Raw genomic sequence first — 26,928 nt, forward strand, 5'->3', positions numbered from 1 at the left:
ATCTCCCTCACAATCTACAGCAACTAAAAATATAACTCTGGCTTCAATGGCTTTAGTTCATCCCCTTCTAAAGCTGTTAATTTCCCTTCTGATGGTAGCGCCTCTAGGAGTCGCACGGGATGTCAAATACTTAGTGACATTGTAAGCTTTCAACAAGATCTTTATATTTTATATGGAATTATTAACAATTAACTAGTGGAAGCTCGACTACTCAAACCGGATTTCAGCTTGATAAGTCCAGACCCTCAGCTTCCAATCCTCTAGGAAACCCAAGCCTGCCCGGATGGACAACCAGTGGAGGATTGAACTGGTTGGGATATCTCATCACCGAGTTCAACGCCAGCACCATATACTCATACAACCTTGCTGTTGGCGGTGCAACTACCGATTCAGCCTTAATCCCCCCTTACTCAAATACAGTCAAAAGTTTCATCAATCAGGTCGATGAACTCTGCGAAGAATTTGCCACTAATCCGCCATGGACTTCTGAGAACTTGCTGGTCGGCATTTGGATTGGGAATAACGACGTTGGCAATTCTTTCGCTGAAGACAACAAGGATTCATTGTACCTTCAAATATCAACCAAATACATACAGCAGCTCCAGAAGTTATATAAACTTGGTGCCCGAAGTTTTGTCATCCTGTCAGCCGGCCGTGAGTTTCATTTCCATCATACCTGCTTCTAAGGCTCTTAGCTAATGTTTCCATCACAGCGCAACACTGGACGCCACTTATGATTTCCAAAGGTCCAACATCCCAAGCCAAGTTAAAGAGTGCTGTCGAGCTCTACAATCATTACTTGGGAAAAGGGCTAAAATCCTTTTTAATTCAGTATAAAGAAGCACGCGTCTGGTTCGTCAATTCTGAAAACGCTTACTCAAAGGCTCTTGATAACGCGACTATATATGGTGCTCCTAACTCAACCTGTGAGAATCCTGATGGGCAGAGCTGTCTGTGGTGGAACAATTATCACCCTGGAACCGCCATTCATCGGCTCTTGGCAAAGGAGGTTGCAGGAGCTGTTGGTAACCTGTGGTTTTCACAGGAATCTTAGATCCCGAGTTTGTTACCCAAGGCCCAGTTGTCACACCCAGTCAATATTGAAACTTAGTGGTTACAGGCCCAATGTTGCCCTCCGAACTAGCTTGCAAGTTGAGTGATAATAAAATTGCGGATCGAGAAATATTCTATAGGATTATCGACTAAAGATGCAGACCTACTTATAACAATAGCCTTTAGATTCCGAATAGCTTTTACTGTATTTATTTACCCCACCAATGGGAACTCGATCGCCTTGGGATGGAATCTGGGGGATGAATTCCGAGTTCATGAACCTTGTTTGCTGTCACTCGTGAATCAGTTAGCAGTAGTCCACAAGGTCGATCTGGACTTACTTCTTTCGTACTCCCCTGTGTATTGGGGCTCAGCTGTCGCGCCCCAGTTTTGCAAAACCATGACACCTAAATTATTATAAAAAAGCCACAGTACCTAAGGGCTATAGGAAGCGAGAATTATCTTAACAGGGCCAGTAAATGCTGTTTCGTTGCATGCCTGTAGGCTAAAGAGTGTTCAAATTATGTTTCATAGGGGCACTATTCAGGACATTGTCATCAAGTAGATTAGACGTTAAGGTTAATCGGAAAGTATAGTAGCCACAGATGGTGGCTCTTAAGCTGATACTAGCTGCTTTATCCATACTCAGGCTCTCCAGTTTACGCATCAAGGCTACACCTTGGCAACATTGTATCCCACGAAGGCGACACCAACGTGCTTCTGGGGCAGCCACTGTCTCATCACCACCTTAAGGAGACTTCTCTCATAGTAGATCCTACTTTCACGACGACGCCAAAATGTGACATCCCAGCGGGCTTTTATTTGCGGTAATTCCAAAGCGGCATGCTTTTAATCTAGTGGGTTTACTCATTCTCGAGGTGCCATTCAGTACAATGCCACCTCCGCCCGGAGACCAAGGGGACGCGCGGAAGCCGAGTACGGAGATTTAACCAATAGGTATGACTTCTTTAGCCACGGAATGATAATGTGGTACTGATGGCCCCTTCGTATGTATTACAAGTAGCGGAGATGAGACTGCATTAGAGCCATGTCTGATCAATTCTCTCCTAAGCTCAACAGGGCGTGGAATCAATCACTACAGCAGTTTCTCCTTGAGCTTAGTCTTGGTTTGCATGTGACATTCACCATCATCATCTCTGGCCCCTCCTCCTGCCGATTTATGCCGAGGAATATCACAGCCGGACTCTATGGCGATATTGATAAGGTTGGCAAGCATCTATATTAATAGAGCAGTATGAACAGCAGCTACCGAAGCATCCCGTTCAGATGTCGATCTCACGGTGCAGCAAGAGTCAATTAATATGCCGTCAGACCCGGAAATATCCCAATGGCAGAACTGATAAATCTGGAGCGTGAAGGCCTTGGCCCAGGTAGTTTGCAGTTGCGCAATTTCTAATTGGTCGAATGTACCTTTCATTTAGTTAGTATAGAGGCTGATTCCTTTATTGAAAAGGATTGCCGTGGCAATATGCCGTATGTCATGGTACATATGCTTGTAGATTGAGCACGGGTGGAATATTAAGGTTTGAGGTCCAGGATTGATTGCTTGCATGATGACAAATGTTGCACAGATCGGAGTTATAACCACCGATGCTCCGATTTTGCCTGGTCTGATAACCAGTACGAGTGGATCTATCAAGAACTGGCTCCACTTCGCAATCAGATCCGATGTTGAGTGGCTTGGGATTTAACTTTCCGCGGACTCGAACTCCATGGGCAGTCGGGGGACTATCTAACGTCCGCTGTGCCTGATTGTTAAGGGAAGGTGTACTACGCGTCGCAGCTGATATCGCAATTTCGACTACTCATACGCAGATGTCTAGGATATTAGACCTTGCAAGGATGGTCTTTGAGTTTCCTTGATAGGCATATTATATCCCTTGAACCATCCACTGTGTCTCTCACTCCGCACTTACTCTCCTGCATCTACAATGCAGAAAAAACCTGACGAACTCCGCGCCGCATACTCACTCCATCAAACAAAGAGTTAATGCCTTCCATCTGAAACTGCGAGTTAGCATATCTAAATCCAGCAACAACTTTCTAGCTCGTCCAAACCACGGTCGAAACAACAATGACAGAGTCAGACGAAAAGCCTCGCTCCGATGACACCGAACACACGAAGACGAAAACGCTCCCACACTGGCGCCTAGTCATCGACCAAGCTGGTGTTACGCCCGAGGTCCTCGCCTATAACTATCAAGGGTCTGGCACAGAACAAGACCCGTTTGTGGTTCAATGGATCCCAAATGACCCAAGGAATCCCCAGCAATGGGCCGACTCTAAGAAATGGTTTATAACAACAGCCGTCTCGTTTGCTACTTTGACTGTTAGTCTGGTATCATCGGCATATACAGGAGGCATAAAACAGATCATCCGAGACTTCCACCTCAGCCAGGAGGTAGCAACTTTGGGCGTATCTCTATTTGTCCTTGGTTTTGCTCTTGGACCGTTGCTATGGGCACCACTTAGTGAGATCTTTGGCCGCCAGCTACTGTTCATTGGAACATATGCTGGCCTTACCATCTTCAATGCAGCGTGTGCTGGTGCTCCCAATGGGGCTTCGTTACTGGTCTTCCGGTTTCTAGCTGGCTCCTTTGGTTCTTCTCCCTTGACCAATGCTGGAGGAGCTATAGCTGATATGTTTCCGCCCCATCAAAGAGGCCTAGCGATGACGCTATTTGTGGCTGGGCCATCCCTTGGTCCAGTGCTTGGCCCAATTTGCGGTGGATTCCTTGGCGAGAATGCTAGCTGGCGTTGGGTGATGGGATTCCTTGCGATTTTCGCTGGGGTTATGTGGATTGGAGGGACCATCCTTATCCCAGAAACCTATGCCCCGACATTGCTAAGACGCCGGGCTGCTAAACTCTCTAGTATGACTGGAAAAGTATATGTCAGCAGCATTGAATTGAAACAAGGCAAGGTTTCCTTGCGCAGTGCTATTAGCACCTCCTTACTGCGGCCGTGGATTTTACTCTTCAAGGAACCCATCGTTCTCCTATTGTCAATCTACATGGCGATCATCTACGGTACCCTCTACTTGTTCTTCGCCGCCTTTCCAGTCGTTTTTGAACAGGCTCGGGGTTGGAGTCAAGGTATCGAAGGTTTAGCATTTCTGGGTATAGCTGTGGGTATGGTGGCGGCTTTGATTTATACGATTCCTGACAACAAGCGTTATGTTCTCCTCGATCAAGAGCACAACGGTTTCGCACCACCAGAAGCTCGGCTCCCACCAGCAATAATTGGCTCTTTTGCCATTCCAGTGGGGTTGTTTTGGTTTGCTTGGACCAATTATCCATCCATCCATTGGATAGTCAGCATCATGGCCGGTGCTGCTTTCGGCTTTGGTCTGATTCTGGTTTTTCTAAGTATCATGAATTATCTGGTCGATGCATATACGATCTTTGCAGCTTCAGTTCTTGCTGCTAATTCGATCCTACGCTCTTTGTTTGGCGCAGCCTTTCCGTTATTTACAGTACAGATGTATGACAACTTAGGGTTGCATTGGGCATCAACGATCCCAGCATTCCTGGCACTGGTCTGCGTTCCATTTCCCTACCTGTTCTACATATATGGAGCGCGCATCCGGACTCATTGCAAGTTTGCCGCTGAATCGGACGCCTTTATGCAAAGTTTGAAGCAGGCCCAGAACCAACGGGAACAGGAGTCAGAAGAACAGGGTAATAGTACCGAGGACGAGCGTACAGTCGTTGATGATGGAGTCATCAGTTCTAACCATAGACGAACATCTTCGGTCCATGGTCCATCTTCACTATATGACGGCAACCCCTATGACATCGATCGTGTTCACACGAGAAACTCATTCTCTTAACCTTTACGAAAACCATCTTGGCTCAGCTTTAGTTAGACCTATAGATCAGAACTCAAATACGTCATATTTTAATTCATTCTACCCCTAGGACCACATACAAATTCCTCAGACCCACTTCGCCGATATGGACTCTGTACTGACTGCTAAATGAAGTTGGGATTTCTAGTCAATTCGTAAGTGAGACGAAGTGGGTCACAGAGCTTGACCCTAACGATGTAATGTGGATCAACTGGACCTTGCGGTTGAGGAATTGGGGATTTGACACTATCTACAAAGTTTCAGGAATAGAATGTTAACCCACCAGCAAATCAAGAAATGCTGTTACAAGAGATGGTCTTCTTAGGCAATTCTTAAATAATAAAACTACAAGCGATGGAGTCCAAGGTCATATCAATCTGCAGCATTTCTTAGCTGATGAAATTTCACATCATGAGGAATGGTTGGAGGCTAAGCAATTAAACTCAACGCTAAGCGCTCAGCTGCCTATTTTATTCACTCATACCCACTAGCCACTGCCTCAAGAGGGCTAGGCCTATGGGTCTAGAGGGTTTTATGCTGAGAAAGGCAGTCACCGAAAATTATTTAACCTCCTTACTCTTGCATCTGCCTATTTGGAGGCCGATGCACTAAGACATCAATCTAACATAAATACGCTGCTTGAGGACCTCAACTTTCTTGTCCCATCAATTCTTCACTTGTTACAATGACTCACACCTGGGATCCAGATCCGGCACCGCTTACCACTGCCGAAGAAGAGATTCTGGCTGAGAGCGAGGCGGTGTCTAAGCTCAGTCAATCGCAACTGGACTCATTTAATGCCTGGGTAGGATCTAACAATCCAGGAGTACTCAAGGCAAAGTCTTGGATCACGGAAAGATACGATCTTTATTACAATACCTTCTCTTACTCTGAGCTAGTTCTAATGCTAAAGCGGGCCAAATATCTCTCTGGCAATGAGCCCAATAACGAGGTAAGAACTATCATTTTATCACAGGGTCTATCAGTCTAATAAAGAACCACAGGACCAGGTCGACTTTATCGTACGAAAGCCAGGCCTTGGCTTGCCTCTTGGCCACATGCCTGACCAAGAAGACCGCTTTCCTTTGCTCTTCATGGAGGATAATTACGAGAACGGCTGGCGAGCTGCCACTTTACTCATCCGCGAGAGTTGTATGCTCAAGCTCATCAACGAACTCTCCGATAAGCCGGAGTGGTGGCGTAAAGTTCAAGATGAGGCCATATCCAGCAAGTGGAAGAAAGAAGCATTGGAAATGGACTGGACTTCTTATCGGAAGCATGCCGATTTTACCTCCGCTATGGCCGATGCAGTCAGTTAAATGAACCATGGTGGCCTCGATGTTATGATACTGATACTCGAACAGTGCATCAGCGAGCTGCGAAACAAAGCAGAGCTGTACGAGAAGACGGGTTTAATGCCTGTTTACGACTATACAGCCACAGTTATTAAATCAGACAGTTTACTAACACCTGACCTGGCCAAAGCTCTCCAGGAGGGCGTGAAACCGCTGGAAGACGTCCCCCCAGAGTTGAAAGACTGGCATCCCAACTCCAGCGAGCAAGTCCTGGATCTTGTGCATCCGTCACTGTGGCCATTGATGTATGGCCGCTCCAGGGTCCTCAGTGACAGACTTATCGACGTCGATAACGCCCTTGCTTCCTGTGGTACTGGCGCCGTGCTACGCGCCCCAGGGTCCGAACAGACAACACATATCATCGGAGAAGGGGGATTCTGTGAAGATGAGGTCGTGGTGCTTTCAAACAAGTTCCAATGGTTGCCTTGCGATGTCGACCTCGACCCTGAGACAGGAAAGGCCAAGATTGTGAGTTACATCAACAATCTCCATCCACAACAACATGCCCAACTCTATCCAATCATCGAAAAGTTCGTCGAAAAGTCACTACCAGCTTGGGACATCATCTACAACTGGGAAGACTCATTTTCTGTGCAGCGCCTAACCACAGATGAGGCCGAATATGATGAGTGTCCCTGTCCTGATCTCTGTGATATCGAGGACGGCTATGGCTGCACTCCATGGAGGCGTCCTATCGGTGAGGACGAAGAGCCTAGATACGACGTCGAGTCGTGGGAAGAAATGCTGGCAGACGGCGAGGAAGATGATCGTGAGCCAGATTATTATGAACTGGGCGAAGAGAAGGCAGAGGATTATAAGACGAATGCGGTACGCAGAAACCTGGATGACGCTTGGTTTGCATCAACCCACTCTGCCAAGCTCCCCGACGCCGACCCAAGCGCAAAGGACCATGTGAGGATCCAGCCTTCAGATGTGAAAGCAAGTGGGTTCTTCAACAATAGCAGTCAAATCCAGGTCATCGTCAAGCTTGCAAATATTCACCTGACGCCTGAGAAGCCTGTCTACAATGGTGGTTCGTGGCATACAGAAGGCCTGCTAAATGAACACATCGTCAGCACAGCTCTTTACTACTATGACAGCGAGAATATTACAGACTGTACTCTGGACTTCCGGACCTGCGCAGATAAGGAAGACCTGGCTGCCGAGATCTCCTATGAGCAAAATATGCATGATCCAATTGAGCGAATTTTTGATATTACTTTGGAAGGGAGCATATTTCAGGATATCGGTTCTGTCCTTACCAAAGCCGGGAGGGCAATATTCTTTCCCAACGTCTTGCAACATCATGTTTCGCATTTCAGACTCGCCGATCCTACCGAACCCGGTCACAGAAAGATCCTCGCGTTGTTCCTTGTCGACCCAGCGATACCTGTCATCAGCACTTCCAATGTACCGCCACAGCAGAAGCATTGGTGGACAAGTCAATCAGGATTGGACTCTGGGCGTGGCGTGATGCCACCCGAGCTAGTCGAAAAAGTGGTTCATCATATGGACTGGCCAATTGATTTGGAAGAAGCCAAAAAGGTGCGCTTGGATCTGATGAAGGAGCGGACATCGTTCAAAGCGGAGGAGGAATCGAGATTTGAGAGGATGGAATGGAATTTCTGCGAGCATTGATTGTCATGAGGAAACATGTAGTCTAGAAAAAGCAACGGGGAGACTTACCCTGGACTTATCGTAGCATAAAGGCACCCAAAATCAATTCTTTAACTTCACGAAGCTAAGGGGACCCAAATTCATGTCACCGTCTGAGAGTGGATATTGCTCATTTACACGATTGGTAAAGAGAAACTTGCTGCAAACTACACATATCTTCTCATTGTACCTAGAAGTGCTACATTTCCTGTTAACGCGCAACAATAGCTTTGAGCAGGTGAGTCCTCGATGGGCCTCCATCAGACTCGCCAAATTCGTCCACTAACCCAATGTAGTAATTGGCCGCCTCGCGCTATGCATCCCTGCTTAATCACCCTTGGCACCGTGTTGGGCATTCCGGATGAGAATATGGACCTAACGGCTCTTAGTAAATGGCCGGATAGGAGCAAGTGCAGTCTTACCCACGGGGAATAGTTAGGCTTGGCCCCAGGTTTTGCCTGCATCATGGCTCGACCGGCGTATTCCTTAGCTTCCTGGGAACTATAGCGCAAAAGAATCAAGCCACCAGTCAGTAAGTTACCCCAAGAAGTCCGAGAAACGAGAGACTCTGTGCAATGACTTTGCCTCAGCCGGGAGGCTATATAACCCCGCGTGCCTGATTATTGTTGGATCTCCTTAATTCACTTGGTTATCAAAGCGATCGACCTCACCCTTTTACCGAGATACGAAAACACTTTCTAAAAATTCAGGTCACGGAAGCCAAATCAACCATGCACTCCTCGTTGGAGCCCACTACCTCGGGCAAGGCCACTATCGCAGCCGTAGAAGCACCCGACCTCCACTATACGGGTCAAGAAAACTTTGACGAAACCATCCACGATGCCCAACTCGCAACCACGAAAGAACATTCGATGACTCTCTGGCAGGGTCTCAAGCTCTATCCCAAGGCTATCGGGTGGTCTATCTTGCTGTCCACCGCTATTGTGATGGAAGGCTACGATGTTGTTCTAATGGGATCGTTTTACGCTCTGGAACCCTTCAACAAGAAATACGGCGATTTACAACCCGATGGTACATATCAGTTGACTGCTCAATGGCAATCTGGCTTATCTAATGCTATGGCCGTTGGTTCGTTCATTGGATTGTTCATTACTGGGTTTGTCTCGGAGCGTCTTGGGTACCGGAGAACGATGCTATCTGCACTTACCGCTATCATTGGTGCAATCTTCGTTCTCTTCTTCGCTCCAAATCTGCAAACTCTTCTTGTCGGGGAAATCCTTATGGGTCTCCCACTCGGTGTCTTCCAGACATTGACAGTGACATATGCCTCCGAGGTGTGTCCCGTGGTATTGCGATGCTACTTGACGACATATGTCAACCTCTGTTGGGTAATGGGACAGCTTATTGCCTCTGGTGTGCTGCGGGGCCTCGTCACCCGGAGCGACGAATGGGCGTACCGTATTCCTTTTGCAGTTCAATGGGCGTGGCCGATTCCCATCATCATCGGCGTGTTTCTTGCCCCAGAGAGTCCATGGTGGCTGGTACGACAAGGGCGCGAGGCCGATGCCGTAGCCGCGTTGAAACGATTGACAAGCAAGTCAGATGTTGACTTCAATGCTGAGGAAACTGTCGCGATGATGGTTCATACAAACGAGCTTGAAAAGGAGATCGAGGCGGGAACGACGTACCTCGACTGCTTCAAGGGTGTCGATCTTCGCCGGACAGAAGTCGTTTGCTTTACTTGGGCTGCACAAAACCTCTGTGGTGCTGGTCTCATGGGATATTCGACTTATTTCTACCTCCAGGCCGGCCTAGCTACTGAGAATGCGTTCAACATGGCCCTTGGACAATATGCCATTGGATTCTTTGGTACGCTGTTCTCCTGGGTCCTTATGACTCGTTTTGGCCGCCGTTACCTGTACGTAGGAGGCCTGTCTCTGCTGTTTGTTCTTCTTCTCGCTATTGGATTTGTGTCTCTAGCCGGAACACACAATACGGCTGCCTCGTGGGCTACTGGTTCCCTGCTCCTTATCTACACCTTCATCTACGACTCGACTGTAGGACCTGTTTGTTATTCACTTGTTTCCGAGCTCTCATCGACTCGTCTGCGCGCCAAGACCATCGTTCTCTCTCGCAATCTGTATAACCTATTCAGTATTGTCAATGGTGTCATTATCCCATACATGCTGAATCCAACTGCGTGGAATTGGCGAGGCAAAGCCGGCTTCTTCTGGGCTTGCTTTTGTTTTCTATGCGTCATCTGGACTTACTTTCGCCTCCCAGAACCAAAGGGCCGTACCTATGCAGAGCTCGATGTACTCTTCCAGCAAGGGACCAGCGCCAGGAAATTCAAGGAAACTAAGGTGGACCCGTTCCAACATGGTCTTGATGGTAGCGATGACAAGCCAGAGAAGGCGGAACTTTGAAGAAACGGTTTGGATGCGGACATGTCTGTACTTGAGATCGCCTTCCTGACGCGGACAGTCTTTTCGTTCTTACTCTGTGTCTTTGCAAAATAGGGACTGGGAGAGTATAAGAACGGTAACGGTAGTATGAGTACTAATCTGAGTGATGTAAATATCGGCTAGTGAGTTAGGATTGTGGAGGGTAAAAGAACTTAGCACTTTGTATGTAGCACCTTGCTTTTTTTCAATCTGACTCCAGACATTGCAGAAGGTGGAAAATGCATCACGCCCAGGAGCTTAGCAACATGTATACCGTAATTCACTGCATATTCACTGGGGCCCCTGTGAAATATTAGTCTTCCGTTTGTCTTTTACTGCCCTCGGAAATGCTGGTCTTAACTCCGTTCTCGAGCCATTGTTGAACCCCATATACTAGCCACCTTCTGTTCAAAAAAACAATCTTACCTACTGATACTTGCTATCTTGTTCAAGATCATGGTCTTAAGAGAGGGACCTATAAATGTTTATATTCTCTCCTTTGCCCATTAGTAGCGATGAGTAGTAGGTATCTATTGACGACTGAGTTAACAGCTGAATGGCGAAAACGTTTGTATAAAGCTCAGTGACAATTAAGAACTTGGTGGTTCTAGTCTTCTAACTAACTAGCCTGTAAACACACCCCTGCATTGCATTTAGCACAAGCAAAAGGGATATGAGCGGCGGTATAGATCGCTCCGGCTTAGATCTAAGCACTTCGCCTCGTTTCATGTTAAGCGATTAGAGGTTTCTGAGTCCTGGGATCCTATGTTAAGTCAAGCGGATATTCACGTTTTCTGGAGAAAACCAGGGTCAAACCAAGGCCTTTCCTTCGGAAGCATTCCTCTAGTGTTTTCTAGATGTCGTTTTTGTTTCTGCTGCCGTGCTGGGAGCTGCCGAAATGGAGAGTCGGTATCAGATCATGGAGGCAACTTCTAAAGAACCAATATGCGGCTAGGACATACATTAACGCGCTGTCGAGAGCCATTTCAGATCCTTGAATTTCGGCCATTTACCGAACATGGGATAGTCTCAGTCACTCTGTCGCGTATGATGGCGCCAAAAACCTGGCGATCATGCGGGTCAGTCGGTTCGTTATGCTGGGGTACATACTGGAGAAGACGAAGGAGCCACGAATCGGCTTTCGCTGTTGTGCGGGGATGAACATGGGGTACCAAGCTTTTCAGCGCTATTGAACTCTATGACCCCAATCCTTGTCCTTTCTCTCCACAATCCATATTCTTGTCGATTTGAATCAGCTGCTTATCGCGGTAATACCAACCATACTTCCCTCCTCCTTTGTCCTATGACACTAACACAACCATTAGGGTCTCCTCGGTGATTAAAGGACACAGAAATTTATTTTGGTTCCATCCAGGCTTGAGCCAGACCTTCAATTTGTTTGCAGATTACCGACTCCATGTTCTCGGTGAGGCTATACGATCCCAAATCTGGCGCTCCACTACAGCGGGCTCCAGGACGCGCATGTGATCAGTGCCGGCGGAGCAAAGCAAAATGTAACCGTCAACAACCCTGCCTAACCTGCACGAGGAGGCAGGTTGCCTGCTGTTACGATGCGATTCCGAAGCCCCGAGGGCGCCGGGCTCGGACTCGCTCCAGAATGGAAGCATCTGATTCCAATGGCTCGATGAATACCCCGGATATTATGACTTGGGACACTGATGGATCATCATCCACCACAGAGGCCGCCGTGGAAATACTCGGCATGGCTCCGACAACTTCACAGCCCCAGATGCCCACTGATGGGCTGGATTTGGTTCCGGCACCGACCACAGAACTAGAGGGTTGTAATGAATGCAGCACATCCCCAGGTTTTGCTGAGGCGGATACATCATCTGACGGTACCAGTCCTGCCTCCCTTCAAGGGTTTCTGACTGTTGAGTCGTACCTTACCGAAAATAGACCTGCTCCGGAGCAATCTCACTTCGAGTCATCTGAATGGGGAGTTTGGGCGAGCAGCAACGGAGCAGAGGCGTACCTGCAACCCCTGTTGCTTATGCTCCCGCGTTCAACCTTCCTGCCTTACGTGCACACTTTCTTCCAACGACTCTACCCAGTGTTCCCGGTTATCGATAAGGGATGTCTTCTTACTTTACTGCAGTCAGATGAACATCTTGAACAGCCGCTGTCGGCCGGTCTTTACTCATTCCTCGCTGCCCTTTCCGCCGCCGTCATCGCGCAACTCAATGGCGCAGACCTAGGAAGCCTCGAGGCACAGGGCTCAACCTTTGACGACATCAATGATAGCACTCGGCCGATACCTCCTATTCGGCCAGCCCTTTCTGCACAATTCTTTGTGTCTCAGTGCATGCAGGCTCGCCAGCAGCACGCTTATATTGAAGAGCCCGATGAATGGACAGTCTTGACGTCTTTCTTTCTTTTCGCGTATCATGGGAATTTGGATCAGAGCCAGCTCGCTTGGTATTATCTCCGGGAGGCAATAGGATTCGTTGAGGCCCTTGGACTGGATCAACCGAGTACCTACAGGAGCCTTGATATGGAGACAGCACAGCGTCAATGCCGCATATTCTGGCTCCTTTTTATTACCGAGCGGTTTGTGGCTTCTCTAGTAACCTTGCACCCATCAACACAGCCGTGCTGACTTAATTCTATAGAGCTTATGCTATCCAACATCGGAGACGAGCCGTCTTAGCCCCTACCATTGATCTGCCTCGGATATTCGAGTCACAGGACCCCAAACTAGCATACGGTTTTGTGACTTTGGCTAGGTTGTTCGCCGCTGTCGACGGGTCCTTGATTGCTGCCTGGAAGGATCAGCAACCGTCGGGTACTGTTATATCTCAGAACTTAAACCCTTCAATCGCCAGATATCTGCGCCGTAATGACGTGGAAGGCGTCACGTCCGATATCGAGGAAACTCAGCGTCTTGACATCCTGATCACCCATTTCTGGCTCCGTGTGCTCGTCTGTCAGCTACAAATTGGGCATACACCCCAGGCAATCTCAACTGCTCAGAGATCCACTATAAACTATGTTTTGGATACATCTAGGAACTTGTTGCAGATCATATTGTCTGCTACTCCACAGTGTCTTGAGTCTCACGGAATTGGCATGGTATGTGTCTTTGAGCGGACGAAATTGATTAGTGGGATGCTGGAACAAGTCTCTCATGGCACGCTAGATCTTGGTCGTTGACGCAGCTAACCTCCTCTATCTTTAGGAGCAAAAGGTCTCGGATGTGGCGAGTTGCTTGTGTGACATTTTGGCAGGGCTGAACACGGACCAACCCTCCACCGAGTTCTCGGCGCCAGATGTCCTGAACAACTTCATGGTGTTTCTTGCTGGCTTTCGGAATCATGAGTCCCAGTATCTCCAGCCGCTCATACAGAAGGCAACCACGGTTCTGGGGGCCAGGATTCACCCTTCCTCATTCCCAATGGCTGCGGAAGATCGAATGAATGATCAGGAAATATTGTGTTACGAGGAGGACGGAAGTGTATGGACGCAAGTGTGAATACTTCCTGAAGGAATGGAGTGTCTTATTATCTACACTATTAAAAACAATGCTACACATGCAACATATGTAGTAAATATTCGCCTAGCAATTTATCGGCCAGTTGGATGGCTAAAAGTTTGTGATGGTTTATCACTAGCCGGACATTTACCCTTTGAAGCCTAGACCTATGCCTAGAAATTCAGGATTCGGAGCCAGGTTGGTGCTAACCAAGTTCTCTCTGCTGATTTAAGCTCTCAGCCACAAGTCTCAACTGCAAATAACACATCTAGTTCACTACTTAGTTGGTGCTAACTAACGCACGTTTCCCCACGGGGTAACGTGCCTCGCTCCGGACGATTTACGCTCGGTGACTCTAGCCAGAGGTGAAGACGGCAGTATCCACTTGAGACCTCGTATAATTGCCATAAAGAAACAAATGGAAGGAAGTCTTCAGATACCAGTCACAACAAGGTATCCAAGACATGTCATATAGTTACATCATTGCCTGTTTCTATATGCGGTAAAGTAACCCAGCTATTTCAATATGCAGTTAGGGAAGCTATAATGGGAGAAGGAGAAGAGAAAGCAGTGTTGAACGAGTTCTATCCACCGCTGGAGAGCTATTCTTCGCTTCCCGCACCGATTGGCCGATGTAGGTAGCTTTGAGAGAACATCTCGGAACCTCACTTTCCTCAGCAGTTCACCCTCAAAGCAGACAGTCCTACTTCGTATAATGTAATTCCCCAGTCCGTCCCGCCAAGCCATCATCCTAGGTAATTTTCCACTGGCCCCAATAGTTGCCATCGATATTAAGTTGGCCTAGTTTGTCAGATTGAAAGTTCTGCATAGTGACCTTCTGACCGCTCACAGTCCAATTCTCGATCTCAAGATCCATCGTCACACCTGACTGCTTTGGAACAATACTCTGACCGATCCCGATGGCGTTTGTCTGCAATCCGTCGGGAAACGCAACATTCTTGATGACAAAGTTCTTGTAGCTTTGCAATGGGGTAATCCGCAATAGACCTGGGCATGGTCCTTCGCAGACGATGTTGGAAATTGTAGCACTGATTGATTTGCTCGGGTCAGCTGATTTGCCATCCATGTAGAATGGTGATGCGCCAATGATTGCTGATGGCACAACCGTTTCGGACTTGTAGTAGCGGGTGTGAATGACGTTGAGCGTATCAATCTTGATGTTGTCAAGATTCCTGGTGTCCCAGCCCATTTGAATGATGGGATCATTATGACATTTCCATACAGTGGCGCGAGAAACTGACACACCAGAGTAGTACATCTTGATCCCGTCATCATTGACATGATAGAAGATGTCGTGGACTACACTGTTGGGGTAGATTGCCGGCCCATCGGTCTGGAAGAAGTAAGCTCCCACTTGTTTATAGTCGACAATCTCAGAGGTTATATCAGAGTTCCCGTTGAAATCCATCGTGTTGAAAGGTGGAGCTGCTACCGTTGGACCCTGGCAAGTCCACTTTTGTCCTTGGTTGATGCTGTTGTGCCACCACATTCTCAAGCCATACTGGTCACTCTTCTCGGCAACGTAACCTTTGGCCGTGTTGGCCTGGTAGACGTAGTGCTCACCAGAAAGCACGCCAAACCCGGTAGTGTAAAAGTCTTGCTTGGTCGAGTATTCAATGGCACCCTTCACATACGCTCCGGGGGCAAAATACACCCAGTATGTTTTGGGTGACAGACGAATGTGATTCGAGCCCAGCTTGCCGGACTTGCCCTTCTGATCTTGGTTCATGTAGTAGACTCCAGGCGGGAAGTACAAAATTGGCTTGGTACCCCAGTCGCCGTCGTTGATAGGACCGGGCTTCATCGTTTGTGTGTTGCTTGACGACATACGAGGCTTCTTATTTGAAGGTAGAGGCGGGCTGGCGAAGATTGCAAGAGCGTTGCGCGGCTCTCTGCCGACGACACTGCCACCTGAGGTAACGTACTGATTCCCATCAGAGCGGAACGTGTACAGGTCCGAGTTGAACTCAACCGACATCCGTCGTCCGTTGTTGTCCTTTGGAACACGGATAATAAGACCACCGTCCCTGGATTGAGAGAGTTTGTATGAGATTGAAACAGGACGTATGATGACGTCGTTGGCCCTGAGGGCAGTCCCGTCTCTACGCTTAATCTTGACATCAACATCTTGACTGTATTCGAACTGCGACCAGGCCATATTGAGTCCGATCTTTGGTTCAATAGTGATACCATCGTCAACGTCGGTTCCTAGAGTGTTGCTGTTTGGTGCATCTGTTGGTGCATAGATGCGACCGTTGCCGTTTCGAGGGATGGCTTCGTAGACGAAAGAATCATAAAAATTGTTGGCACCTGCAGCGCTGACTTGCACGGTGTACTGATGTGACTGACGGACGTTGCCCGGCTTCACAGGAGAGTCTGTGTTGATCTCCCCTTCGGAGTGCCACCACGTGCAGAAGTCGGAGCCGCAATGGGCTCTGTTGTCATACGCATTGTGGTTGGAAGGGGCTGCCCCGACCAAGGAGATGAAGAGACCTGCGAAAACCGCAAGGCCCCGCATTGTGTGTTTACAAAGATGCGAAATGATGGATTGAAGATGTGCGGTGGGCTTGTGTTGGCCAAGAAGATTTGCTACAACTGGCAGGAATAGTCCAATTATATATCCTATAATCAATGCCACCCACACAGATCACCAGCAGGCATCGCTAACCTGGCACTACTATACGAACACCGTAGTCCGTCAAAGACATGTCGGCATATGCCCGACACTACTTTTTACAATTCTGCACTTGTCCAAACTCTTTGCAGTAATAGGCCGCGACTAGAGGATCATAACCAGGTTTTTCTAGTTCCAGCTCAGGTGATTATGGGGTAAAATCGTGGAGAAGTGGGGCACGTATTAAGTTCGGTCCCCCATTCACCGCGACGGTAGTTCCAGTGTTCAGATTTAATTACTGCGGGGTTTGCGGGCATCAACCACCTTGGCCTTGGACGACTAGACGAAATCAGATCCGTGATCAGATCCAACTAGGTAATTGACCGGAGTGTCGGATAGGATCTCATGGCAGCCTACATCTTGTCAATTCTCTGAAGCTATGTCCACTCTTCGAGCCAAAGGCCCCAGGTTATTGTAGCGCCGGACTTCGACTTCATGTCCAATCTGACACTTCAATGATCCCTCTAACTTCTCGGCACCTGATACTGAGACAAAAAGGAAACATCTCGATGGCCGCTCCCTGATTAACCAGCGACAGGCATCTGCAGTTATTACCGAAGCCTCAAAACATGGCCATAGCTCTTCTGCCTTAAAATAGATATTTCTAGCGTGGTGCAGGAAGAAGATGCAAAAAGGGAAATGGGGGAGGCGTCAACCTCCTGGACTTAATTGCAGTTATTTATCAAGCTCATAGTCGCTGCTTGTGAGAAACGATTTCCAGAAGAAACAAGTTGGCTGGGCTTGAACACATATAATAGCTTATCTATATGCACTGTAGCTTATATTAGTTATTACTAACCGTTGATGCCCTTATTACCTTGTCCTGTCAATTTCGCCCCTTTACTTTTTTTGCATTCCTTATGCCTACCCCCCATCACTTAGTTGTTTGTTTTTGCGTTAGAGTAGGGTAGCTTGATTTACAACTTACTTAAACTAGCATAATTCTTGTATAAACATCTATGACGATTATATAAAGATGATATAATTAAAAAAAGCTTTAGTCTTTATAAAAAATTAATAATTATATATTAGTATTATACTCTCTATACTTATATGCCTAAAGATATAAATTCTAGCTTAAAAGCTAGAACTCTCTATAACTATTTCCGTGACATTATTAATAAGGACCGAATTAATGGCTTGTTTTATGTCTTATCTACACGTTGCATAAAGTTATACAGCTTTATACACTTTGATTGCCCAAGACACTTATACTAAAAATCTGATCTAAGCTCTTTATAGTCAAGCTTGCATTATATCGCGCCTCTTATTGGATGGCCCACGCTTAGACTCGGTCACTACCAGATCCAGACAGAGGCGCAGCCGACTGCGCCCCACTAGGCTGATAGCAGGGGGCACAGTACTCTCTCTCTGCATAAATGAGAGACGATGCAGCATCTGATCGCTATTTTCTATCATCCTGATATCGGTCAAAATGCCTCAGACAGGTCCTTCCATGTCCTCAGCACTGGGCATCCGCCTTGAAGGGAATCAAAATTCATATTCTCCAGGTGACACAATTATTGGCTGTGTTTACCGACAAAGTCCCATCGTGAGCCCAGACTCATCAGTCACCATCTCCTTATCTGGGAGAGCCAAGTCCAAGATAGTGATCCATCGCGCAGAAACAAACAACGCAGCTAGTTACCGAGGCCGTTTCAATCTCATCCCCGAGTCAGCTTGCTCCCAAAAGATCTTCCAAGGTCCGCTCCACATTGAAAGCGGCGGCGATGAGCAGACTTGGCCGTTTGCAATAACGCTGCCAAAGCATGTTGACCCGAAGGACTTGCAAGGCGGGCGCCAAGAACACAGCTATTTACCTCTCGGCGCAACAGATCATGTTCTACCATCGACCTATACACTTCGCGCGCTTGGAGAGACTGAGGGGTTTGTCGAGTACTTTGTGAAAGCTACCTTGAGGGTCACCGGAAAAGGTCATATTGATACGACTGAAGCTGTCCTTCCGTTCAATGTAATCAATCTCAGTCCTGACCCGCCCATAGCGGACTTTGGTCTTAAAGGTTCACGGAGCCGTCAGACCATGTCGAGCTATCGCCTTGTCCCCGGTATGGAAAACGTTAAGTTATCGTTTTCTCAAAAGATAAAGCAGTCTTTTAGCGCTTCAAGCGTACCGGAATTTGCCTACAATCTACTTGTTGACGTCCCAACCGTCATCCAACTTGAAAACCCAACTCCGATCCCTTTCAAGTTACGTGTTGTTCCAGATTTGAGTGCGACAAGCGAAATCCTAAAAGAAATCCCTCAAAAGGTCAAATTAATATCTGTGTCTATGCGAATCGTCAGCAGCACCGAGGTCATATGCGAAGGAACTCTGTTTTCCCAGACAAATGAAAAACGCGAGGAGATTGACCTGTGTGTTGAGAGTGCCCTAAACAGGATCCAGGACGACATCTACATCCCCTGTACAGATGAAGGGCCACCACTCGATATTGGAGCCATGCTTGGTTTACGTCTTGAACAGTTGCGACCTGGTACTCCTCATCGACCGAGCAATTTAGTGAAACTCAACCCTACCTTTGCCACATACAACATTCGGCTCTCGCACAGATTGACATGGAAGGTCATAGGTACAATAGCGGGAGAGCGCTTTAGTGCATTAGGGGCAGTCCCGATAAGGATCTTGATGCCAAGTGACGAGCGAGGGCGACTGGGTGAAAAAGACTCAGTTCAAAGGGACGGAACTGAGGCTGCATTTCACAGTGCTCCAGGCCCCTCCCAATTGCAGAGAAATGAGTCGTGGATCCAGCCCCCGGATGATGACGCACCCCCAAGCTTTACTGAAGTAGTCAGGGAAGAAGAAGGACTACGTGTAGCAGAGAAGTCTGGGAAATAGACAAGTTAGTATTTGTATATGGAGACACGATGTTACAACTTTAGTCTACTACTAGAATCAATGCCTACAATCTAAGCTGAATTTCCATTGCTTGTTGCTCAATGCCCCTAGAACCTCTTCCTGCTTGTTAGGTAGGATTACATGGACAGGTAGCTGCTTACCCTCCTCCATCTCCCTGCCCTCATTCTCCCATGACAAATTCAGAACCACTTCATTATTCTGGTCCTTCTGCCAGGAGACACGAGCCAGTATCGGCTGTTGCCAAGTACCACTCACTGGAACTCTGGCCTCGAAAGCCTTGAATAGGCCTACCCGCGGCTTAAAGACGAGCACCCTCTCGCCGTTGATCATGGCGAGTTTGAACCCCACAACCTCGACGGTATACTCATACAGAGGAAGGCTGCCCCATGCGTGACAATCCGATCTTTGCGTGATATGGTCTTCCACCCAAGTTGTCAAGTGGAGTTCAAGTTGCTTTCGCCAGGGTGCCCAGAAACTGAGGAATTGGGCTTCGTATGCCCCATGGCCGACGATGGATAAAGCCCTCAAGCTATAAAACGCCATTGCTATAGATACCTGTGCGAACTTGTGCGTACGCTCATCTTCCACTTTAGTTTGCAATCCCAGAGAGCGATTTAAGAGGTCAAAGGCGTCTTTCCCAGTTACCGCGCCACAAAGGACTGCCCAAATTTGACAATGTTCACTGTAGTGGGTATGGTTTGCCAACGTGGTGAGTCCATCCGTGAAATAGGTACCGTCGAAGCAGTGGCTTCTGACAGCTTGGACGATCAGCTCAGCTTGATGTTTGTGTTCATCTGCGCCTGACGTCCTGCCCAGGCACAATTCGAGCGAACTGAGCCTCTGTAGAGTGTATGCGAACAACTGATTTGTATAAGTCAGGTAACCAGTATCCTTTGCAGCGGGCGGAACTCCGAATGGCTTATATGAATCACTCCAGTCAACAAATTCCCAGTCGCCAGCTAATTGAGAAATGCGCAGCAGGCCAGTTTCTTTGTCGAGACGACTACCAAAGGTGTTGAGAATGGCATCAACGATGGGTAGGAAGCCAGAGACAAATTCTCTATCTCCAAACTGCTCGTAATGGTCTGTAAGCATGCATACCCAGAAAAGAGAGAAATGGGAAATGGTCTGCAGATGGTGGCAGGGAGCACGGCTTGCTGTCAACCCAATCTTTGGCTGAAAAGAGTTGTAAAATTGTAAGATTGCTTGGCGTGCGAGTCGATCATCCCGGGAGATGGCGTAGGTGAAGAGTGCTGAGCTTCTTGTATCCATGGCGTACTGTAGTTGCTCGTAAAACGGACAGTCTTCGTAGCAGTCGTGCATACAATTCTCCAATGTGCGTAAGCTCACCTCCCAGAGCTTGTGAAACCACGATGAATCTTCATCCTGAATCTCGACTATGGGGAAAGTGGCCAACACCTCCAGGGGGTAATTTGTTCTGACGAGATTGATACCATCAAAAATAAGGTCTGAGTCTTGAGCAACATCAATATCTATGGCAAGGTATCGAAATGTCCTAAAGTGAAAAGGACTGAAAGTTTCATCGTTGGCTCCTGCAATGCCATATTGAACCAAGTCTTGATCTGACTGGGTCCCTCCAAAGATGTACTGGTCTTTCGGTCCCATAATAGACTTTGATGTGTCGGATCTGTCTCCTTTCTTTCGTTCAAAGGGTAGCTTAGCAGATTGCTCCTCATAGCCCTCGGACCATGTGATGTTCAGCTTGCTACCACCAGTTGACGGCCTGGCGAAACGAAAGTCAACGAAGGCTGTAACGTGGTACGGCACCTCGAGCTCGACATGGTGTACCGTGCCTTTGGTCAGGAAAATACCTGCCTTATGCTTCAGGGTCGGGTTGAGAAGGCGTTCCCAAATGTCCTGGGGTTGTGAACTTCTGATGTTATGGATGGCTGTGAGATGGAGTTCCACTAGCTGAGAGAATGGAATCATTCGAGGACGTAGATTCCAAGGTACAGAGAGACCCCAATTCACCATGAACTGATATGGCTTTGCCGCAACCCAAGTGAGCGTGTGAGATTTACGCTGGTCAACCCTTTCAAAGACATGGAGGAAGAAATCGAAGTTCTCACTGACAGGAAGAGCTCTGCAAGTATCAAGCGCTGTTTCCCATGTATCATCTGTTTGAATGTCCAATGGTCGCTGTTCTTGGTTGCCCTTGGTTGAGTCATGCCTAATGTAAAACCCTGGAAATGGGGTCCTGGGAAAGCTTGAGGCATTTTGTGACCCATGATAGAACCGAAGAACATGAACCAGAATATGGTTGTGGCCAGCGACGAGGAATTGTTGAATGTCTAGGACATCGTAGAACCATGTCTGATCGTCTCCTTTAACAGGACCGGTATGAACCACCGACTTGTTAATGTAGAGCTTGTATCTCGTATCGGCTGTAATCGTAATCTCAACAGGACCTTGAGGGATATCTCGTAAGTAAATGGACTTGCGGAAGTAAACGAATTCACCGGCAGAGGACGATTCTGGCTTCTCGGTCCAATGGGGGTGCCAAATCCAGGAGCTCTCAAAATCGACAGTCATACTGGGGATACCTTTCGATGGTCTCAAAACTCAAAGGTAGCAATTTGCATATGAGCAGAGAGCATCGATGAGGTGTAGAAACAACTAATTAATACATGATTCTAGTCACATAAAAACCCATTAAAGCTACCGAAGCTGTCGTGTTACGAGTAAAGTCTAGGCTTAATGTACTTCGGATTATAATGCACCGAAAGATCTAATCACAAGACAACGGATCAGACCGAGGTAAGGATACCCGGTATGGAATGGGTTAGCTCTTGAGATGTGAGCTAAGGACAAGCCATATGAGCTATTATATCGGTAAAAGTCTGGAAGGAAGCATTCATCAACAAAGGCAAGGGACGATTTTGACAATCGGGGAACAGCCCCGACTCCCCCTCACTTATGTGGACCCAGGCCCCCTCATTATTTCTTGGCTCGAAATACAACGCGTCTTCTACCCTAACGATTAGCGGAAGTAACCACCGAGACACAATGCCTAATTGATTAATATCTAACTGGAGTGATAATTCCATCTGCAGTTTGTAGTGGCTTTCTGCTATGTTCTTGCGCTTATGCTGCTTCTGTGCTTTAAGTATTACTGTAATAGGGTTGAGGGGTCAAAAGAGGCTTCAGCCTGAAGGCCACAAAGGTAAAGAACACCAAAAAAAACACATACGGGCAAAGTTAAAGTATTACTAATATAAGATAAATACTGTTTAATAGTAGATAAATTCTTGCAGAAAATTTAAATAATCAATTACGGGAAATAAGACTTATAAATAAAGTCCTGCTTTAATAAAAAAGACTCCTTAATGGAGACTAGCTCTCCTGTTTTTAACTTGCATATTGAAATAGCTTTCTTAGATAGAACCCTGGCACTGATATTTACGGAATTGGCGAGTCTTGACCTTGTTCTCAAACATCTCATCCAGTTCCAGATAGGTGCGATTCTTCATCTCAGGCAGATCGAACCAGAAAACCACCCAGGCAATAACAGACAGAGCAGCAAAAATGAGACCAGTCTTGCCACCAAGATTGCCCTCGTCCGAGTTGAAGATGTAAGGGACACAAAAGTTGAAAACCCAGGACATGAAACTGTTGCAGATGAAACCGACGGCGTTGGCTTTGGCACGGAGTCTGACAGAAGAGGTTTCAGAAGCAATAATGGGAATTACTGGCCCGGAACCAATGTTGAAAAAGACCATGACGAGGTTGATCATAACACCCATATACCATAGTGCGGCTTGAGTTGAGAAAAAGCCAGCGATACCAACAGAGAGCCAGGTTGCTGCCAGGAGTGCTGTGCAGCCCATGATGGTACGTCTGCGGCCCAGATAATCGACGAGAAACCAGGAAATCATGATAGCACCTAGGGACAGACCAGAGGCGATCTCAAGGACCATGATAGATTTTTCTGGGGAGAGGCCGGCGATAATCATGAAGTAGGTACCGTTTGCGACAAAGGTGGTACCATGGAACTGCTGAACAATGCTAGCAAAGATGATGATGCGCATCCGACGAAAGTTGGGGCCCTTGAAGCATTCCGACCAGGTGACGTCGGCTGCGTCAGCCTGCTCTTGTTTCTCGTGCTCAAGGGTTGACTGGAGGGCAACCATGGCAGCCTCGACCTGGGAAGGCTTGTACAGCCAACTAAAAGACTTGCGGGCGCCGGCCTCGTCGTTCTTTCGGAGCAGCCATGCCGGGGACTCCGGGACGATCAGGGCCGAAATGAAGGCCGTGCCAGCGAGGGCCCACTGGGTGGCGAAGCAGATGCGATAGGACATTCTTTGAAGGCCATCCGGGATCTGGCTACCAGCAACAACAGCGGCGATCAGCTGGCCAAAGACGAGCTGGAACTGGAACAAAGACAGGGCGAAACCTCGGAGCTTGACGGGGACTATCTCAGAATTGTACGTCATGCAAGTGGTAGCCATCATGCTCAAGCCCATACCAATGACAATCTTGCCGGCCAGGAACGTACCACGGCGATGGTTCATGGAATCGCTCAAGTCGCAGGTATACACGACCGCGATACCGGCCACAGTGATGATAGATCCAGTCATCATAGAAACCTTTCGGCCGAATCGATCGGCGACCCAGCCGACAATGACGGAGCCAATCATAAACCCAATCTGCATCGAGGCATTCCACAGAGACAGCCAGATGGATGGCAGAATGGGCATTCCATCTCGAAGCTCACCGAATCTCTCCCTGTTTTGGTTAATTAGAATATTTCCACTGAGATGCATTGTAAAAGGGGAACCTACAGAAAGGCTGGGAAGGCTGTGACAACGCCAACGATGATGATATCGAAGCCAAAGGCCATGGGGCCAGTTGCCATGAGGATGCTGAAGACAACAGACTTGTAGTTCTGTTTGAGGGACTGCAGCAAGATGAGAGAGGTGGCATCGTGCTCATTAACAGTCAAGGAGACGTCCTTTTTTTCCTTCTCTACCATCTCGACGCTGGGCTTGGTGTCGTTCTCCATTCTGTCAGTTGTTGGTGATGGATGCTGGGCTATTGATGTCTGATGAACAGGAGATCGGAGAAATGGTCATGGTGATATATAAGTATACATATTGCTTGAACGTTATATATAGAGACTGAGTTACAAGTAGTCGCTGCTTCAGATCGATTGGATTCTGGGAAATGAGTTGCTGCAGAATGCGGGGTTTGACTTTCGGCTAGACGCGATCGAAGCCCCTTGTTGCGGGGTCCGGGGTCCGGGGTTGGTCTAGCCCGGAACGACTCAAGACTGCCCATAAATGTCGGGGCTCACCCCCGATAATTTCACTTACCCCCTTGGTCTCTCTCTCCATCATCCAAACTAGTTTCGCTGCATGTTCCACCGAGTGGCACTTGACAATGACAGAAGAACGAGCATCAAAGCGAACCAAGTCAACCAATGGCATGGCCTCGTCGGGCGATGAGCTCCCACCGCCTGGCACTAGTTCCCGTACAGGACTTGCTTGTGAGGCCTGTAGACTGAGGAAGACTCGCTGCGTCGGCTTTCCCACCTGCACGTGGTGCCAGCGCCGCCGCCAGTCTTGCGTACGAGGCCAAAATAGTCAGACGAGCCCGTAGGTGGACCTCCTCATGACTTTACCGAAATCTAGCTAACGATCCCTTGCCATCTAGACTGGACGATTGGGGCAACCAAATACTCGGTGCTATATCCAGGGCCAGAGACGAAATTCTCGGTGCATCAGCCAGAGTCAATGCTGATCAGCCGCTTACCCAAACCTCGGTTACGCTGTCGGATGACGAACACGGTACTTGGCCTCGTACCACCCACGAAAGCCAGGGATGCTTCCCATGCATGTCGAGCGCTGAAAACATTCTACAGTGGGAAGTTCTGCGGAATCAGCTTCCGAGCTCTGCCCAATTCTCTTTCAACCCCACAGACTCGCACGAACCTGACAGGTCCACCAACTCCAAGGCTAGTGCCGATACCTCGTCCACCAAACTCCGAGCTCTGCAGCAACGCTTCGAGACTCAGTTCCTGGTTCGGTATCCCATTATCAACAGACCTTGGCTTACTCGGTACTTCCGTAATGTGGTGGAAAGCGACGGAGATTGGAGCGCTGAAGCATGTCTCGTCTTTCTGGCTTGTGCTATCGCATCCTTGTGCGGCTTCTCCTCTCACGATGTCTTGACGCCTCACACCACCTCCATGAGTCCAGCATCTGCTATCTCGGATTCATGCATGCCTAATTCACGCCGACCTGCATATCAGTATTGGACTATGGCAAAGCGGAGGCTTGGTTGGGCCCTTGACGAACCTGCGGGTCTGCTCACCACCCAATGTCTGTGCCTAGCTGGGTTCTGGCATCTGCTAAATTTCGCGCCACGAAGGGCTCGCAACATGTTCTATCGGGCTAATGACAGTATGAGGGACATGAACTTTTCAAGCTTGCCGGATACTGAGAGGCCTCTGGCACGATTCATTCATGTCCTCTTTGCCGACATGCTCGAGTAGGTCTCCAACTTTATTACCCACTGCATCATGATGCGTGATGGTGATACTGACCTATGTGCTATAGGCGTCTGAATTTCGAATCGGAGCTTTTTCTATATAACGACCAGAAAAAACTGTCTAACAAAACCCTCTCACCAAACCAAAGCCATGATCTTTCTCCTGTCATCAGTCTTCTAACGAATGACTTAACTGGAGGCTCATATTTCGACCTCACCGACAATCTCCAGCAATTACACCAAACTCGAAAAGACATCAACAAACTCCTGGTTACGATATCATCAATCTCCAGCTGGCTTGATCTGCATTCGTTGCATGATGAAGCAAAGGACTTGCGACGGCGTGTCAACCAACCCGCACAGCCGAGCGGCATCATGTGTGAGGGAGCTTTAGGTTCAACTGGACTTGATCATTCATTCGGGGAGAAGATCCTCGAGGATGTAAGCATTCAGAAAAAAGAGCTCACAGCGCGCTTACTCCGCGTTTATTTGTGCCTGAATCTGCACCTTTCCCCTCCCCTTCTACAGAAACTGCATTCCAACGCCCATGTTTCACCAGTCCAGTCACCCCAACATATCATACAAGAGATAGGAAGCCTTGCAAATGAGTGCCTCTCGCTGACAGCTGAGGTATTGACCTTGCATCTCAAGCAGTGGCAAGACAGAGTGTCTCTGTCGAGCCGTAGTGTCACACCCAGCAGTCCAACCTGTCACGACCCTGAAGCATTGTTCTCGTACCACTTCTCGTACCTAGGCTGCCTGACATTCCTGGCAGTATACTACGCCAAAACGAAAGCAGCCCGTGGCGAGATGGAATTTGCCCATTGCCATTCACTGGCGCTGCCTGCAGATTGGCGTCACTTGGTTGCTGGTCACACGAGAATGTTAATATCGGATGACGAAGGGACTGATATATGGAGATGGGGATATCTGCTTAGCCAATTTGATGTGAAATGATGAAATTGTTTCTCCTCTATCAACAGTCCATGGCTGAAACGTCACTCTCACCACCAGT

General features: G+C 48.0%; 10 protein-coding genes across 10 annotated transcripts; 7 read left to right on the forward strand and 3 right to left on the reverse strand.

The window, feature by feature from the left end:
* Positions 1–46: 46 nt before the first annotated feature.
* FMAN_00009 (uncharacterized protein) lies at positions 47–1,054 on the forward strand (the record flags this gene model as incomplete). Its single annotated transcript, XM_041821806.1, has 3 exons — positions 47–141; positions 197–654; positions 714–1,054. The coding sequence occupies 3 exons, from the start codon at positions 47–49 to the stop codon at positions 1,052–1,054; spliced, it is 894 nt and encodes a 297-aa protein (XP_041687550.1).
* Positions 1,055–3,148: 2,094 nt separating this feature from the next.
* On the forward strand, positions 3,149–4,906 carry FMAN_00010 (putative mfs-multidrug-resistance transporter; the record flags this gene model as incomplete). Its single annotated transcript, XM_041821807.1, has 1 exon — positions 3,149–4,906. The coding sequence occupies one exon, from the start codon at positions 3,149–3,151 to the stop codon at positions 4,904–4,906; it is 1,758 nt and encodes a 585-aa protein (XP_041687551.1).
* Positions 4,907–5,609: 703 nt separating this feature from the next.
* On the forward strand, positions 5,610–7,917 carry FMAN_00011 (uncharacterized protein; the record flags this gene model as incomplete). The annotated part of the gene is made up of 3 exons (XM_041821808.1): positions 5,610–5,876; positions 5,929–6,234; positions 6,289–7,917. 3 exons carry the CDS (start codon positions 5,610–5,612, stop codon positions 7,915–7,917), a joined length of 2,202 nt encoding a protein of 733 aa, XP_041687552.1.
* Positions 7,918–8,666: 749 nt separating this feature from the next.
* FMAN_00012 (putative transporter (major facilitator superfamily)) lies at positions 8,667–10,322 on the forward strand (the record flags this gene model as incomplete). The annotated part of the gene is made up of 1 exon (XM_041821809.1): positions 8,667–10,322. One exon carries the CDS (start codon positions 8,667–8,669, stop codon positions 10,320–10,322), a length of 1,656 nt encoding a protein of 551 aa, XP_041687553.1.
* A 1,435-nt stretch (positions 10,323–11,757) lies between these two features.
* Positions 11,758–13,833, forward strand: FMAN_00013 (uncharacterized protein; the record flags this gene model as incomplete). Its single annotated transcript, XM_041821810.1, has 3 exons — positions 11,758–12,911; positions 12,974–13,433; positions 13,540–13,833. The coding sequence occupies 3 exons, from the start codon at positions 11,758–11,760 to the stop codon at positions 13,831–13,833; spliced, it is 1,908 nt and encodes a 635-aa protein (XP_041687554.1).
* Positions 13,834–14,584: 751 nt separating this feature from the next.
* On the reverse strand, positions 14,585–16,372 carry FMAN_00014 (putative Dextranase; the record flags this gene model as incomplete). The annotated part of the gene is made up of 1 exon (XM_041821812.1): positions 14,585–16,372. The coding sequence occupies one exon, from the start codon at positions 16,370–16,372 to the stop codon at positions 14,585–14,587; it is 1,788 nt and encodes a 595-aa protein (XP_041687555.1).
* Positions 16,373–17,963: 1,591 nt separating this feature from the next.
* FMAN_00015 (uncharacterized protein) lies at positions 17,964–19,382 on the forward strand (the record flags this gene model as incomplete). Its single annotated transcript, XM_041821813.1, has 1 exon — positions 17,964–19,382. The coding sequence occupies one exon, from the start codon at positions 17,964–17,966 to the stop codon at positions 19,380–19,382; it is 1,419 nt and encodes a 472-aa protein (XP_041687556.1).
* A 57-nt stretch (positions 19,383–19,439) lies between these two features.
* On the reverse strand, positions 19,440–21,956 carry FMAN_16201 (uncharacterized protein; the record flags this gene model as incomplete). The annotated part of the gene is made up of 1 exon (XM_041821814.1): positions 19,440–21,956. The coding sequence occupies one exon, from the start codon at positions 21,954–21,956 to the stop codon at positions 19,440–19,442; it is 2,517 nt and encodes an 838-aa protein (XP_041687557.1).
* Positions 21,957–22,798: 842 nt separating this feature from the next.
* Positions 22,799–24,426, reverse strand: FMAN_00016 (uncharacterized protein; the record flags this gene model as incomplete). The annotated part of the gene is made up of 2 exons (XM_041821815.1): positions 22,799–24,149; positions 24,206–24,426. The coding sequence occupies 2 exons, from the start codon at positions 24,424–24,426 to the stop codon at positions 22,799–22,801; spliced, it is 1,572 nt and encodes a 523-aa protein (XP_041687558.1).
* Positions 24,427–24,803: 377 nt separating this feature from the next.
* Positions 24,804–26,870, forward strand: FMAN_00017 (uncharacterized protein; the record flags this gene model as incomplete). The annotated part of the gene is made up of 3 exons (XM_041821816.1): positions 24,804–25,018; positions 25,077–25,913; positions 25,982–26,870. The coding sequence occupies 3 exons, from the start codon at positions 24,804–24,806 to the stop codon at positions 26,868–26,870; spliced, it is 1,941 nt and encodes a 646-aa protein (XP_041687559.1).
* Positions 26,871–26,928: the final 58 nt, after the last annotated feature.

The sequence above is a fragment of the Fusarium mangiferae genome (assembly GCF_900044065.1).
Source record: "Fusarium mangiferae strain MRC7560 genome assembly, contig: FMAN_scaffold013, whole genome shotgun sequence".
Lineage (NCBI taxonomy): Eukaryota > Fungi > Ascomycota > Sordariomycetes > Hypocreales > Nectriaceae > Fusarium > Fusarium mangiferae.